This window comes from Protomyctophum parallelum (genome assembly GCF_964188405.1).
Source record: "Protomyctophum parallelum genome assembly, chromosome: 8".
Classification (NCBI taxonomy): domain Eukaryota; kingdom Metazoa; phylum Chordata; class Actinopteri; order Myctophiformes; family Myctophidae; genus Protomyctophum; species Protomyctophum parallelum.
This window is the reverse complement of record NC_139703.1, coordinates 49246502-49260981: the sequence shown is the minus strand read 5'-3', so window position 1 is coordinate 49260981 and position 14480 is coordinate 49246502. Positions and strand designations below refer to the sequence as shown.

The 14480-nt window shown below is 42.7% G+C and overlaps 1 protein-coding gene across 6 annotated transcripts in view; it reads left to right on the top strand.

The window, feature by feature from the left end:
* The window catches only part of LOC310863474 (tensin-2-like), a 70824-nt gene extending 58351 nt beyond the window's left edge, over positions 1-12473 (top strand). For 3 of the 6 annotated variants that reach the window (XM_083771832.1, XM_083771836.1, XM_083771837.1), the window contains 13 exons: positions 42-158; positions 432-1781; positions 1977-2130; positions 5342-6303; positions 7356-7487; positions 8107-8199; positions 8794-8871; positions 9622-9699; positions 10145-10313; positions 10499-10567; positions 10866-10895; positions 11425-11561; positions 11599-12473. In XM_083771832.1, coding sequence (XP_083627958.1) covers positions 42-158; positions 432-1781; positions 1977-2130; positions 5342-6303; positions 7356-7487; positions 8107-8199; positions 8794-8871; positions 9622-9699; positions 10145-10313; positions 10499-10567; positions 10866-10895; positions 11425-11561; positions 11599-11657 — 3428 coding nt within the window. In that variant the 3' untranslated portion in view covers positions 11658-12473. Of the gene's footprint in view, positions 1-41; positions 159-431; positions 1782-1976; positions 2131-5341; positions 6304-7355; positions 7488-8106; positions 8200-8793; positions 8872-9621; positions 9700-10144; positions 10314-10498; positions 10568-10865; positions 10896-11424 lie in introns of all 6 variants that reach the window. The other 3 variants (XM_083771833.1, XM_083771834.1, XM_083771835.1) reach the window with 3 other exon arrangements.
* The last annotated feature ends 2007 nt before the right edge of the window (positions 12474-14480 follow it).

The window sequence follows — 14480 nt, the reverse complement described above, 5'->3', positions numbered from 1 at the left end:
ACTAAATGCTTCATACTGTATCAAACGTTCTGCTTCACAAGGTCGTGAGTATCGTAAGAATGACCCTGCCATCAAAGTGGACTACAACATCTCAGACCCTGTGGTGAGATGGGACTCTTATGAGAACTTCAACCTGCATCACCAAGACAGCTTGGAAAGTAAGACACTTTAATACACACACACACACACACACACACACACACACACACACACACACACTGATTGATTGATTGATTGATTGAAGTATTTATTAACAGTATGCGGAATGGGTACATTTCACATGCTTTCATGTGAAACTCAATACCAAGATGGTTACTGTGGACGGCACTACGCTTGTGTACAACAGGGTCCGCCATTTTGAATTCAGCAGAACATTTAGAGACGTACAAATAGTACAACATTCATCACATGCTCTTCTCTTCTTCTGGTAGATATCTCTCATACAAAAGGTCCCCTGGATGGCAGTCTGTACGCCCAGGTGAGGAAACGCCGTGGGCCTTCGGGGGTGTCGCCTAACGGATGCCTTCCTGACAGTCCCACCGTGAAGCCCCAGGCTCCCAGCCAGACCCAGTCTCACGGCCAGCCTCTGTCCTTCAGCTCGGACTCTGGTCACTCTTCAGCCCAGTCTGATCATCTGGAAGAACCCCCTCTCTCCCCTTCCTGCCCGGACAGAGAGGAGACTAAATACCCGTCAAACAGAGGAGAAGGGGAGAACAAAGCAAAGGGAAAAGAGAGGGACAGGGAGACGGCTATCTTAGATGATGGGGACCTTTCCAGCCCTGGTGGTTTGAAGCGTTCGTGTGGACAATGTGGGGAAGGCGGACAAAAGACGGAGAGAGAACGATGCCTTGCCAAATGTCACTGCTGCAGCAGCACTAAAAACAATCCCAAAAGTCGAACACTGCCGGCCTTACCATCCAAATCCGTTTCCCCCCCCCTCTGCCATCGTCATAGTGCACACCCGTTGCCAGAGCTGCCATGGGAACGCCCACCCATACCCCTTCCCTGCCTCCACAGTCCCTGCTACCCTTATTGCACCCCGGAGCACGCTCACCCACACAGCCACACCCTCCCAGCCTCAAACAGACTGTGCACGGGGGAGGACTGTCATCTCTTCCATTATTCCAGCCACGGGCCTTCCTCTCGTCTCTCCCACCAGTCGCTGCCCTCCAGCCCATACAGAGAGGTGTTCTTTAGTCCTCCCGCCACGTCCCCCGGTTGCCCCTGTCAGGATTGCACAAACAGGCGGGAGCACCAATCGGCTTCGGTTAGAACTTTCCACCCGCTGCACCCTGACCAAATAGAAGGCCCACATTGGGCGCGAGAGGCTGGGGTGCAACGCACAAGGCAGGGCTCCGCGCTGTGGGAGGCCGAACACCCCTGGGAGGCTGAGAGAGAAGTGGAGTTCTGGCAGCGAAGGGTGGGCATGCCGTCGTACCACGCCTGCCACTCCCATTTAGAACAGAGGCAAAGCCTGGACCAACGAGGCTTTGTCTTTGGGCCTCACCAGAGCTATGCCAGCCCCCACTCTCTCATGGACATGCGGGATGGAACCAGCAGTGGGTACAACACCCCTCCACCGCCTCGCCACTCCTGCCCCTGCTCCCCATATCAGGCCTCCCCTGCTGAGAGCCATGAGAGCCGGGGCTACGCCTCGGGGTACCAGTCTGGATCGGCCTCTCCTCTGCCTCCCACCAGCCCCAACGCCGGAACCCCTGGAGGCAGCGTGTCAGAGAGCCCGTCTGGAGTCCCAGATCAGCAACGACCCAAGAGTCACATTGGTGAGTAATTAAGCACTGTTGAACCAGCGTGACTATGTCTGTTGGGCTTATCTTTGCCACTGTGTTTTTTTATTTTATTAAATATAACTGAAACGACACAAAATATTACATCATTGATGTAGAACTTTATGCATTGCCTACTATTACTTTACTTACTTACTCTAATTTCTTGGATCATCTCACCTCATCCAAAAGAAGACGACACACAGGCTGATATGGAGGACCACATATCACAAGGTTCAGCAGAGAAACCAGACTCTAACAAGCAGGTGACCTGTTCCACACCTGGACTGGATTCGGATCATGATTACACTGTCATTAGCAGCAGCCCAACACACACTGAGGATAGGTGGGTACCTACCATAGACTGTAAAAAATATGGACAAAGCGTTCCCCGGGTCTAACATGAACGTAAAATGAAGCCTGTAATAATATGCTAATTCCTGATGTAAGTCGCCATCTTTGGTACCAGCTGGCCATTGGCTGGCTCCGTTTTGTATACCAGCTGGTCATTGGCTGCCCAGACAACGAGGCGGGACTTCCCCCCTTCTTCTCCGTTGGTTTTTATTTTGACTCGAGTGGGAGGGGAATCCCGATCATAGACTGTAATGGTAGCCACGCCCCTCAGAACATACGCGATGGTTTTTTTTCTTTATGGTCATTTTTTTAATAAATGGGACCATAATTTTCCAAAAAGAATATTATGACATTAGAAATGAGACTTTAAACTAGTGACTGGAAGAAGAAAGTATTCATGACCATGTTTATTAAGGTAATACAGTCTAGGTGAAGTTGGGCCCAAATACATGGGCCTCTATGGAGCTATGGGGCTTTTTGGGTCCAGTCCAGCGCCACAACAGGCCATTATATGAACTACCGATTTCAAATGAGGCTTCACGAAATATCTGGCTGACTGCCCCCCTGGTACCTACTAGTCTAAACAGAAAATGTTATATCTTTTTTAGCATTATTGTTGAGGGGCACTATAGCCCCACCTATGTTCAGCTTTTGGTGTGTGTACTGTGCACACAATCCTTTTCCTACACAAACATTTCAATGCCATTGACAATGAATTGAGTGTTCATGTAAACACAAACATTGCATAACACAAACATTGATGGCGCAAATTGTGATTGGCCGGAATGAGATGATGCATGATCAGTGACGTATCTCTGGCTTACGACCTTACAGAGGGCGGATTCTTCAGCGGCCCAGTCCACACGCACCAACGTGCGGCTACATGCGTGGATTTCCGCGGTTCTGGAGCAATTTGGGCCGAGCGTTTTTTTTAATAAATACTAAAGACAAGGTGGCGATCCGAGCACTCAAAAAGTGAAATATGAGGAGGGATGGATCAAAATAGATGTAGACTACTTTATTTATAAAGGTTAAAAGAAGAAGGGCAAGTATGAAGACAATCAAGCAAACACAGGTCCTTTATACTGAGACAGGCAAGTCAGACAATCAGCATTAGAGTTACACACCTGTGTGTGTGTGTGTGTGTGTGTGTGTGTGTGTGTGTGTGTGTGTGTGTGTGTGTGTGTGTGTGTGTGTGTGTGTGTGTGTGTGTGTGTGTGTGTGTGTGTGTGTGTGCGTGTGCGTGCGTGAGCCCTACACACTGATGAGCACATTGTCATATGTAATAACAAGAAAAGCACAAAACAATCATTCAAGAAATAAGTGGGGAACGCAGCAACGAAACATACAAAGAAATCATACAAAGAAAATCAAACATAACTGATTGATTGTTTTGTGCTTTTCTTGTGTTATTACATATGACAATGTTTTCATCAGTGTGTAGGGCTCACGCACGCACGCAAGCACACACACACACACACACACACACACACACACTCTGGGTGTGTTCTCACACTAATGCTGATTGTCTGACTTGCCTGTGTCAGTATAAAGGACCTGTGTTGGCTTCTTTTAACTTTTATAAATAAAGTACATCTATTTTTATCCACCCTCTCCTCTTTTGTTAACTTTTTGAGTGCTCTGATCGCCGCCTTGTCTTTAGTGTTCCAGTCCCACTGATCTTCGAAGCACCAGCCCTACTTTACATTGTTATTTTGTTTTTGCATCTCCATCGAGCACCTGGTTGATTTTCTTTTTGTCATTCTTTTAAATAATTTAATTAGTGGGAAGTACAGTTGGTACTGTAACTGAGAAGAGTCTGGGTTCAAAGTATGGGTGACAAGCTGAAAACAACAACAACAACAACAACGTCAGCAATAAGCCCATCCATGGCTTGATAAGAACATACTGGAAAATACATATGGCTCAGCTGTGGGTGCCACATCCTACTACACAGTACAACATTATACTTTAATACATAGCTCAGCTGTGGGTACCTCATCCTACTACACAGTACAACATTATACTTTAATACATAGCTCAGCTGTGGGTACCACATCCTACTACACAGTACAACATTATACTTTAATACATAGCTCAGCTGTGGGTGCCTCATCCTACTACACAGTACAACATTATACTTTAATACATTACATAGCTCAGCTGTGGGTACCTCATCCTACTACACAGTACAACATTATACTGTAATACATAGCTCAGCTGTGGGTGCCTCATCCTACTGCACAGTACAACATTATACTTTAATACATAGCTCAGCTGTGGGTGCCTCATCCTACTACACAGTACAACATTATACTGTAATACATTACATAGCTCAGCTGTGGGTGCCACATCCTACTACACAGTACAACATTATACTGTAATACATTACATAGCTCAGCTGTGGGTGCCTCATCCTACTACACAGTACAACATTATACTGTAATACATTACATAGCTCAGCTGTGGGTGCCACATCCTACTACACAGTACAACATTATACTTTAATACATTACATAGCTCAGCTGTGGGTGCCACATCCTACTACACAGTACAACATTATACTGTAATACATTACATAGCTCAGCTGTGGGTGCCTCATCCTACTGCACAGTACAACATTATACTTTAATACATTACATAGCTCAGCTGTGGGTGCCTCATCCTACTACACAGTACAACATTATACTTTAATACATAGCTCAGCTGTGGGTGCCTCATCCTACTACACAGTACAACATTATACTTTAATACATTACATAGCTCAGCTGTGGGTGCCTCATCCTACTACACAGTACAGCATTATACTTTAATACATTACATAGCTCAGCTGTGGGTGCCTCATCCTACTACACAGTACAACATTATACTTTCTTGAAACGAGACTTTACGTCATATGTGTCTGAGCAAATCGGCTTTTTGTGCCAACACAAACATTAAATTCCATTGACAATGAAATGAGAATTTACCTCAAATGTTTCTGAGCAAATCGACATGTTACGCCATGATGATGTACGGTGATAAGACGCCCCTCACTTCACACGGGTGTGATTTTAAACTATTATGAACTAGCCACTTCAATAAAAGCTTTTAGTTTTCAGACAAAACCAAAGTTTTCCGAGCACCCAGACCCTCTCCTTGTTCTCACTTTTATCTAGTTGGAATCTGTCCGTGTATTGTTCATGCTATGTCTCTTTTTCCAGTGTAACAGAGCTGAAGCTTGCTGATAGCCCAGAGCAGAGAAGTCCCTCGCAGATCCAGGATCCAAACCAAGGAACCTCAGCCTCTGCCTCTGTGGACTCCAATGCCAATGAGACGACAGCACAAAGCCAAAGCTCTTCTAGCACACCCAAAGACTCGGCACAGACTGCCGATCTTTCCCCGGGTTTGAGCAAGAATGTAGAAGAAAATGTTACTGGGGGCGTAGATGGATCCAAGCCCTCAGAAACATTGGCCCGGACTCCGCTCATCATTCTGCCCCGGTCCATCCAGCCAGGTGTCGCAGGGATCCAGATGCAAATCAACGGCTCTGCCATCCCTGACGACAGCCAATGCAATAACAGTAGGGCCGAGCCCCTGAGCCCTTCCTCCAGTCACAGTAACAGTAATAACAGTAGGGCCGAGCCCCTGAGCCCTTCCTCCAATCACAGCTCCACTCCTACTTCTCCCAACGGCACCCCAGACAGACGCTCATTCCCTCAGGCACCCTCATTGGCTGTAGAGCCGTCAGGGCGGAGACTAACCCCGGACGGGGACAGCACGGCGGACACCAAGCCCCCCTCACCTGTGCCAGACGGATATTGCACACCGACCTTCCCCATGGCGTCCTACTACTGTCTGAACGTACCCCGTGTGCCATACACGGGGTACACAGCCATTACCATCCCCGCCATTCAGCCTCCACTCCCAGAGAAGAAGCGCTTGTCATCCACACCGGGCACCACCCAAAATGGACACAACGCCCTTCTGAGGGTCTCGTCTGCACCGTCCCCGCCAAGCCCACCGCACCATGTGACATTCTCCACCTCTGCAGGAGATGTGCCTCCACCTGTAAGACGAGGGTCAACGCAGTCTAGTGAGACAGACAGAGACGGCAGAGTCAACTCCAAGTTTGTCCAGGACAGCTCCAAGTACTGGTACAAGGCAGGCATCACCAGAGACCAAGGTGAAATCAGAGTAGCAGAACCAAGTGGAATTGAATAGAGCTAGAAATAAAAGATGATATATCGAACATGGTTTTATGATTATTATAATTTGGATTGCACAGTAGTCCGTTTCATCCGTTGTTTACGTGTAGAACTTTTTACACTCTCAGGAGGCCTCTAAACTCATGCAAATAAGACACAAATAAATTGTGCAATTCTCAAAGCACCCGCAAAGTGTGAAATGCACCCCTAACTGTGCTTCCCAGCAAATGGCGTCTCAGGTCTCCAGTGCTATTTGCTTGTATTTAAATTAGGCAATTTGCATACATTTGGCACAATATTGGCCCCTTTTCTATGTAAATGACTTGAGTCTCCTTGCATAAAAGGAAACACAAACACCAGCGATAATAGCCACCTGCAGACTGACACAGTTAGAGTGAAGGTTATTTGCATCTTCAGAGAGCTGGTGGTAACTGAAGCGCATTCATATGATCGTGGGCAGATAATTCAAAGGAGATAAACCAGAATATTTTTAATTGCGTTTCTTTGTCATGTGTGTACAGGAGGTTAATATCTGAATTGTCCAAGCATCCAATGGCTTTTTAGCAACCTGTTGACGGGACGAGTATGCGCTTTGTGCTGTTACTATGTTTATACTAATCAGAAGAACATTATGGTCTATAAATGTAATGGAATTTGTATTTGTTCATCTGAGGTTTACCTCCATAATTGATGTTGAAGTAGAAGCCACATCAGCGTAATACCTTCCCTCGTTTTCAAACTCTGTTTGTGGCCTACACTATACATCTTTTGTGAATAGGGGCTGATAGCAGCTTAAAATGATGTGCAATTCATGGTGCTATGAATGGGTGCAATCCATTCTTTGTGAATTTGCTAGGCTACGGTCATACTTCACTTTTTGTCTGCCTATGTGGCCGTCTTTTTGCAATGGTTTTCAATGAGAACGGCGTGCTTTCACACAATTGCTTTGCAGATTCACATCACAGATCACATCACAACAGACAACTGCTTCTCTATTTCTGTCTTACGTTTTCTGTTTTCTCCACTGTAGCGATAGCAGTTCTCAAGGATAAGGAGCCAGGTGCTTTCCTCATTAGAGACAGCAACTCCTTCCAGGGGGCGTATGGCCTGGCCCTCAAGGTGGCCACCCCACCTCCTAATGCCAACCTCACTAGCAACAAAGGTACTGATCATAAGTAATGCAATATTCATTGTGCATCCTTATATTGCAGTGGTTCTCACACCTTTTTCATTTCAAGGACCCCACAGACTTTAAGGGTCCATTTAGACCTCAAGGAACCCTGAGACTTTTGTTATATTGTAAGTTTGTAACATATATTATTTTTAGGGGTGCACAGATGTATCGGCCGACAATCGGTAGGGGCCGATGTTTGCCTTGTTAACTGCCACCGGCGCATCGGTAACAAACCTGACTTTCCACATCGGTGCACCCCTAATAATGTTTTTACCAACAAGTGTGCTTACAAATGTTGTCATACTTATGGTCTTTGTTCCTCGTTGAAAGAACATATGAGTTGGTGATTATTAAAGTAATTTTAACCCATTCTGAACGGGAACCCATTTTGGTGTTAGCACTATGTTGTGCTTTAGCTATTGAAAAATAGCAGATCTACAAGCTCTTAGCGCGCCACCGAGTGGCGCGCTAAGAGCTTGTAGGTCTGCTATTTTTGAAAAATCGACTGACTGACTGACATAGAAACATAGCTTTTTCAGAAAACTGTCATTTTCAAACATACATTTTTAGAATCTGATCTCTCTATTTGTTCCCCTGGTTCTCTCAGGCGATCCACTGGAGCAGCTGGTCAGACACTTCCTCATAGAGACGGGGCCGCGGGGAGTCAAGATCAAGGGCTGTCAGAACGAATCCTACTTTGGTCAGTTATGTCTCCAACACAACTTGGATGATATATAGGAATACCGGAAGACTCACCCCGGTGCTTGCCCATTTTTCCTCCCGGAATTGTCACCAGTGAGGGGGATAACTTTGTAATATGCTATTGGCTGTTTGTATTCTTTTTGGAAAAATATAAAAAGATACTCCTGTAGAAAGGCTATATTATTTTACTTATATTGACCCTATAAACAATTTAGTATTATTTAGTATATGTAAGGTTTTGCCCCCTCAAATGGTACCTCGTCAGATAATCCCCACATATCCTACAACAACTTCTGTGAACAGACTTCACTGTAGTAGCTTTTCATAAATTATATTTGTACTATTAGGCTGTTCTGCTGTCATGAAAGTTTATAGTTAGAGAAATTCAAAGTCCAGCCGTCTGCTGTCCAGCCTCTCCCACCCCTCACTGGTGAACATTCTGGGAGGAAAACAGAAACGGGGCGAGTCTTCTTGTTACCATATATAGCCCGGTTAGGATGCAGTGAATGTTCTCAAATAAAAGACAAGAAATGTATATTATTTTTTATTATATTCAACTAGCCCATGTCATTATCCTTCTTGTCTCCTTCAGGAAGTTTATCAGCCCTGGTTTACCAACATTCAATCACTCCCATCTCCCTCCCATGTGCTCTGCGTGTCCCAGAAAAAGGTAATATACATTTCATTTCAATAAGTGAAGAGTTTAAAGGACAACTTTAGTTTTTTTCAACCAAGGTTCAGTTTTTAGTTTCTTATTAGAGAAAGTAAAATATGAGTGTTAATCTTTTTTCATTTGCTGCTTTCTTTCGTTTTAGGGATTTTAGCTGTTTTTGACAGGGGGGCGGGGGCATTCGAGCATGGGGCTAAATATGTATTTTTTTTACACAATTTTATGGTGATTTCTTTTTTTATGGTTTACTATAGTCCTAATAAACTTCAGGAAATTACATCTGGCCACAGAAGATCACAGGATCTACTGAATGTGAAGGTAGCCTACTGGGGGAAGGCTTATACTGTGTGTATAGGCTCAATATGTTAGTTTGTCACATTCAATAGATCCTGTGATCTTTTGTGGCCAGATGTAATTTCTTGGGGTCTAGTAGGACTATAGTAAATAATAAAATAATAAATCGCCATAACAATTTGTAAAAAAAATACATATTTAGCCCCATGCTCGAATGCCCGCGCCCCCCTGTCAAAAACTGCTAAAATCCGAAACGAAAGAAAGCAGCAAATGAAAGAAAATGAACACTCACCTTTTACTTTCTCTAATAACAACCTAAAACATGAACCTTGGTTGAAAAAAACTAAAGTTGTCCTTTAAGTTTAGTCACAACAGGAGACATCCTTCATTGCGTACTTTATGCTTAGTTTGTAATCTGTGTATTTTAGACTGAACTGAACAAGGGTTATGTTTCAGATCTGGTGGGAGAGCTCCAGGAGATGCAGAGCTCCACAAGCACCAGCACGGCAGCTGATCTTCTCAAACAAGGAGCAGGTAAAAGAGGTTATATAGTAATGCCTGGAATTGTTTTATTTATTAACCCATTCTGACCTGAGATCAGATTCATACGAGGTTTCCACTGGACACACACTGGTCTGATTAACCCATTCTGACATGAGATCAGATTCTATAAAAATGTCAGTCGTCGATTTTTCAAAAGTAGCAGATCTACAAGCTCATATCGCGCCACTCGGTGGCGCGATATGAGCTTGTAGATCTGCTATTTTTTCAATAGCTAAAGCATAACATGATGCCGACACCAAAATGGGTGCCTGTTCAGAATGGGTTAATGTAATGTAAATTAATGTTACCAGATTAGATTTGATTAGGAATTTATATTTTATTTTATTTTTACTAAATTGTATTAGATCTCATTTTCACTTCAAAATGATGTAATGCTAATCCATGTTAATCCATAATGCTCTATGTTACGATCCAGCCTGCAATGTACTTTACCTGAACTCTGTGGAAACGGAGTCGCTTACGGGACCCCAGGCCATCTCCAAGGCAACCAAATGCACCCTGGCTCTGAGTCCTCGTCCCACTCCGACGGTGGTCCACTTCAAAGTGTCCGCTCAGGGCATCACTCTCACTGACAGCAAAAGGCGGTATGTTGGAAGGGACTAAATGATAGTTCCACAACTTCCAGATTGGTTAAATATGTTTGTTCTTTTCAGCCTCAAGAGAAATGTTAATATACTCACCACCACTGTAAATGTGTGTGCGTGTGTGTGCGTGTGTGTGCGTGTGTGTGTGTGTGTGTGTGTGTGTGTGTGTGTGTGTGCACGTCCAGGCTATTTTTCAGGAGACACTATCCAATCAACAGTGTAACCTTCAGCAGTCTGGACCCCCAGGACCAGAGGTGGGGCTGTCTGTCTGTCTGTCTGTCTGAAAAACTCATGTGGGCTCCTTGTTCTGGCTCTGTTGATTCTCCTGCTAGTACTGCTCCACAAACAAACTTATATTGTCTTTTTATCGTTTCAATATAAGTTCTCTTTGTGATTTGCTTGTATGCTTTGTTAACTGTGTGACGCGGATGAATTAATATACAGCGCTATATTCAGTGGCTACTGTTGTATAAACCAATCCTATCTACATCCTTGTTGTCCAAGTTTTCTAAGTCTTGTCTCTATGTCTCCGTTTGTTTGCCCGCGCTTCAGGTGGATTAATTCTGATAGTACGTCATGCAAGTAAGTGCTTGTGCCTCTATGTGTTTCACTTTCGCAAGTGACAGTAAATGTCACTCTCCACTGTGTGCTGATTTATGCATGGCTAATGATCGTACTTGCATCTGTTAGTATGTGTAATTGTGAATTTGCCCTATTTACAATAATGCAAACCTTTTGTTTTTACCAGGTGTTCTGTCATATACTGTAGATGGTTTCAACTTTCAACAGCCTATTATTTCTAGGAGACATGGGAAATTGTTTTACATTTGCTAGCTGTTTACACCACTAGCAAATGTAAAACAATACTAATAGTAATTAGTAATAATAATAGTGAATATATATATTTTTTTGTTTGTAGGTTAGCTCATTAGCAAGTTACCGAATAGCTTTTTCCGTGACATTCTATTGTATCCCAGGGCAACGTTTATAAACGGGAAGTTCACATAATGTAAGATGTATTGTTCAGGGCTCCTGTGTGACTGTTTACAGCTGTAAACGGTTTGTTTCATGCCTTCATAACCTCTTTACATGGGTCCGCTCCCTTCTACAGAATGTTTGGTTTTGTGGCAAGACGGACAGGCAGTGCCACAGAAAACGTGTGTCACCTGTTTGCTGAGATGGACCCAGAGCAGCCAGCTGTAGCCATTGTGAACTTCATCAACAAGGTCATGCTGGGACTACAGCAGCGTAGATAAAGACTGCTGCTCGCACAAGAGAGAGACAGAAACAGACAGACAGACAGACAGACATTCACAGGATGCTGAAGATGTGGTGTTTTTGTGAAAGTGGTGTGTGTTTATGTTTGAAATGTGTGGCATTGAGGTGGTTTTGCGATGGATATGATTGTGGGTTTACTATGACATTCAGACTGATGGACAGGTCTAGGGCACAGTGTGAGAGAACCCCAAAGAGTCAGAGAACTTTGATAGCCAAATGAGATTAAAAGATTTTTTTTTACTGTCCCTTTACTCATTGTCATTTGTCTTTTATGCTTCAGAATAATTCAAATTTATAGCACACCTTACAAAGCTTTTGACTGGAAAAATAATTTACCATAGTCCATTGACGTTTTTACTTTCTGCTTTCCAGTATAGAGGGTATGCGCATGCTTAAAGTGAATGGCACATCGAGTGGCAAAGCAACATGCAAAGTGAGTTTAACATTGTTTAACGTTGTTTAATGCAATCAGACAGGACTTCTCTGTTTGGATGTATATGGGCTGTCAAGTGCAGAAAGTCGTTTTTTGCCACTCAGTGGGAATTCCTGCATAACTTCCTGGTTTGATGATGATGTCACGTGCATACCCTCTATTATGATTCCAATATAAAGCTGCAGTCGAAAAACAGCTCAGAAGCTTATTATTAATGTACCAATACTGTATTCAATTATTAATGTTTTAAAGTGTCAAGTGACATCAGTGCAACATCATTCCTGAATCCTGATTTAGTGGATATTGGGTTTCAAAACCAAAGAAAGTAAAAACGTAAGTGATCAAAATGGATAAGGTGAAGTTACGAGGCATTGTAATGAGTAAGAATGATGAGATGGTTAGACACTTAACCCATTCTGACCGGGCACCCATTTTGGTGTCAGCATCATGTTATGCTTTAGCTATTTAAAAATAGCAGATCTACAAGCTCATATCGCGCCACCGAGTGGCGCGATATGAGCTTGTAGGTCTGCTATTTTTTGAAAAATCGAAGAACGACTGACATTTTTTAGAATCTGATCTCAGGTCAGAATGGGTTAATCAGACCAGTGTGTGTCCGGCGGAAACCTCGTATGAATCTGATCTCAGGTCAGAATGGGTTTGATGTTCAGAAGAAGAGCTTTCCTCAGTGTGTATTATGAATCCAACCATGGTACTGACATATGTCCAATTGCTAGACAATCTATTTTTTTCCTTCTTTTTCTTTATCCCATTCAATATAGCACAAGAAATATATGCAACCTTGGTGCACAATAGATGCTAGGCTGACAAAAACAGTTTTATATATAGAACCTATGTCTGGTTCATAAACAACGAAGGAATTCCAGCAATATTCTAGGAAAAAATACCGCTTGATGACTGTCTTGGTTCTTTTAGACTAGAGAGAATTGTTAACGTCCACACATCTTAACTATCTAGGTTCTAGGACCATTGCCATCATACAAATTCTGTTTTAGAATTTCACTTCAAGCCAAAGATTTAATTATTATGTAAAGACGCAGTCACGCTAAACTGGAATTTTACCTTTGAGGGCGGATTCTGCCAATGTTTTTCAATGGGAACGGAGCAGTTTGTTGCCATTTGCGGATTTCGTAAGAAAAACCCTGCTACATTCCCATTGAAAAGCATTGTCAGAATCCACCCTTGTAGGTAGAATTGACCACTCCATAAAGGTATTACTATTTTGAAGGCTTGAAATGTTTTGTTGTTTCTGTGTTTGTTTTTTTGTTTATTTTTTGTATTATTTTTGTGTTTGGTCATTGTGTTTTATATAATACTGTATTTAGGCTTCAATAGGATTCTTATTTTTCATAATGGAGCTTTATACAAAACAAATAATATATTTTATGCTTCTATATGTCTATGAGGAAAATGTAATATTTCTATCATATTTGACAGGAAAATAAAATCTCAATAGAAAACAAGTGTATGCTCCATAATTGCAGATATTGCGTTGTTTTTGATTATTATTATATTTTGAGATGGGCCCTAATAGTGCAGTACACTCAGTGTACATATATATACTGTGCAGTACCCGTTATCAGAGTACTTGGAGATCAGTCTGACTCATTTCAGTGATCTCCATATGTGGGAATAAAGAAATTATCTGTCTGTGTCTGTGAGATGGCTATAATTTGGCAATTCAGTGCCTTGATGACACTGCTAATTCTGTTGATGCCTGTGATGTCAGTCTATGTTTATAATTTATAATGTAGCTATTAGGAAAATTACTCCAAATGTGGGCAAGGGTTACAGTCTGATCAGAGTCTGTTGACTTTCATCATTATCATAAAAGGACAAGGTCAATATTAATCTACACTATACCTAGTAATAACACTGGTAAATTGCACAAAAAGGAGGCGGTTTATGTCAAACTAACACACATAGCCTCTTGATTTTATATTCTATATCTATCTATATTCTATATCTATAAGTAGCAATTAAGTCCGTAATTTAAAAGGATGAGAGGTCCCACCGAGATTTGAACTCGGATCGCTGGATTCAAAGTCCAGAGTGCTAACCATTACACCATGGGACCAAACTCCGTTATATTCAGGGCGAAAGACATATTTATTAATGCCTAAAGTACAGATGAACTGCGTTTATTATTTGAATAATATTAATGTGTGATCATGACACCGTGTATATTTTGCCAAGCGCCTCCGCATTTCGGTCTTGGAAATGTTTCGAAGGAGAGAGAGGCAGCGAGCCTAAACTGCGCGTAAAGATTGTATGCCTCCCATGGATAGCTACAAGCTAACGTTAGCTTGCATTAGCCAACCTTAGTTACAAGCCAAAGCAAGGCAAAACATGAAAACACTACTAGCACTTACTAATAGCACTATTACACAGAAATTATAAATACTCGCTCTCTGCCTTATTGACACTGTGCGTCT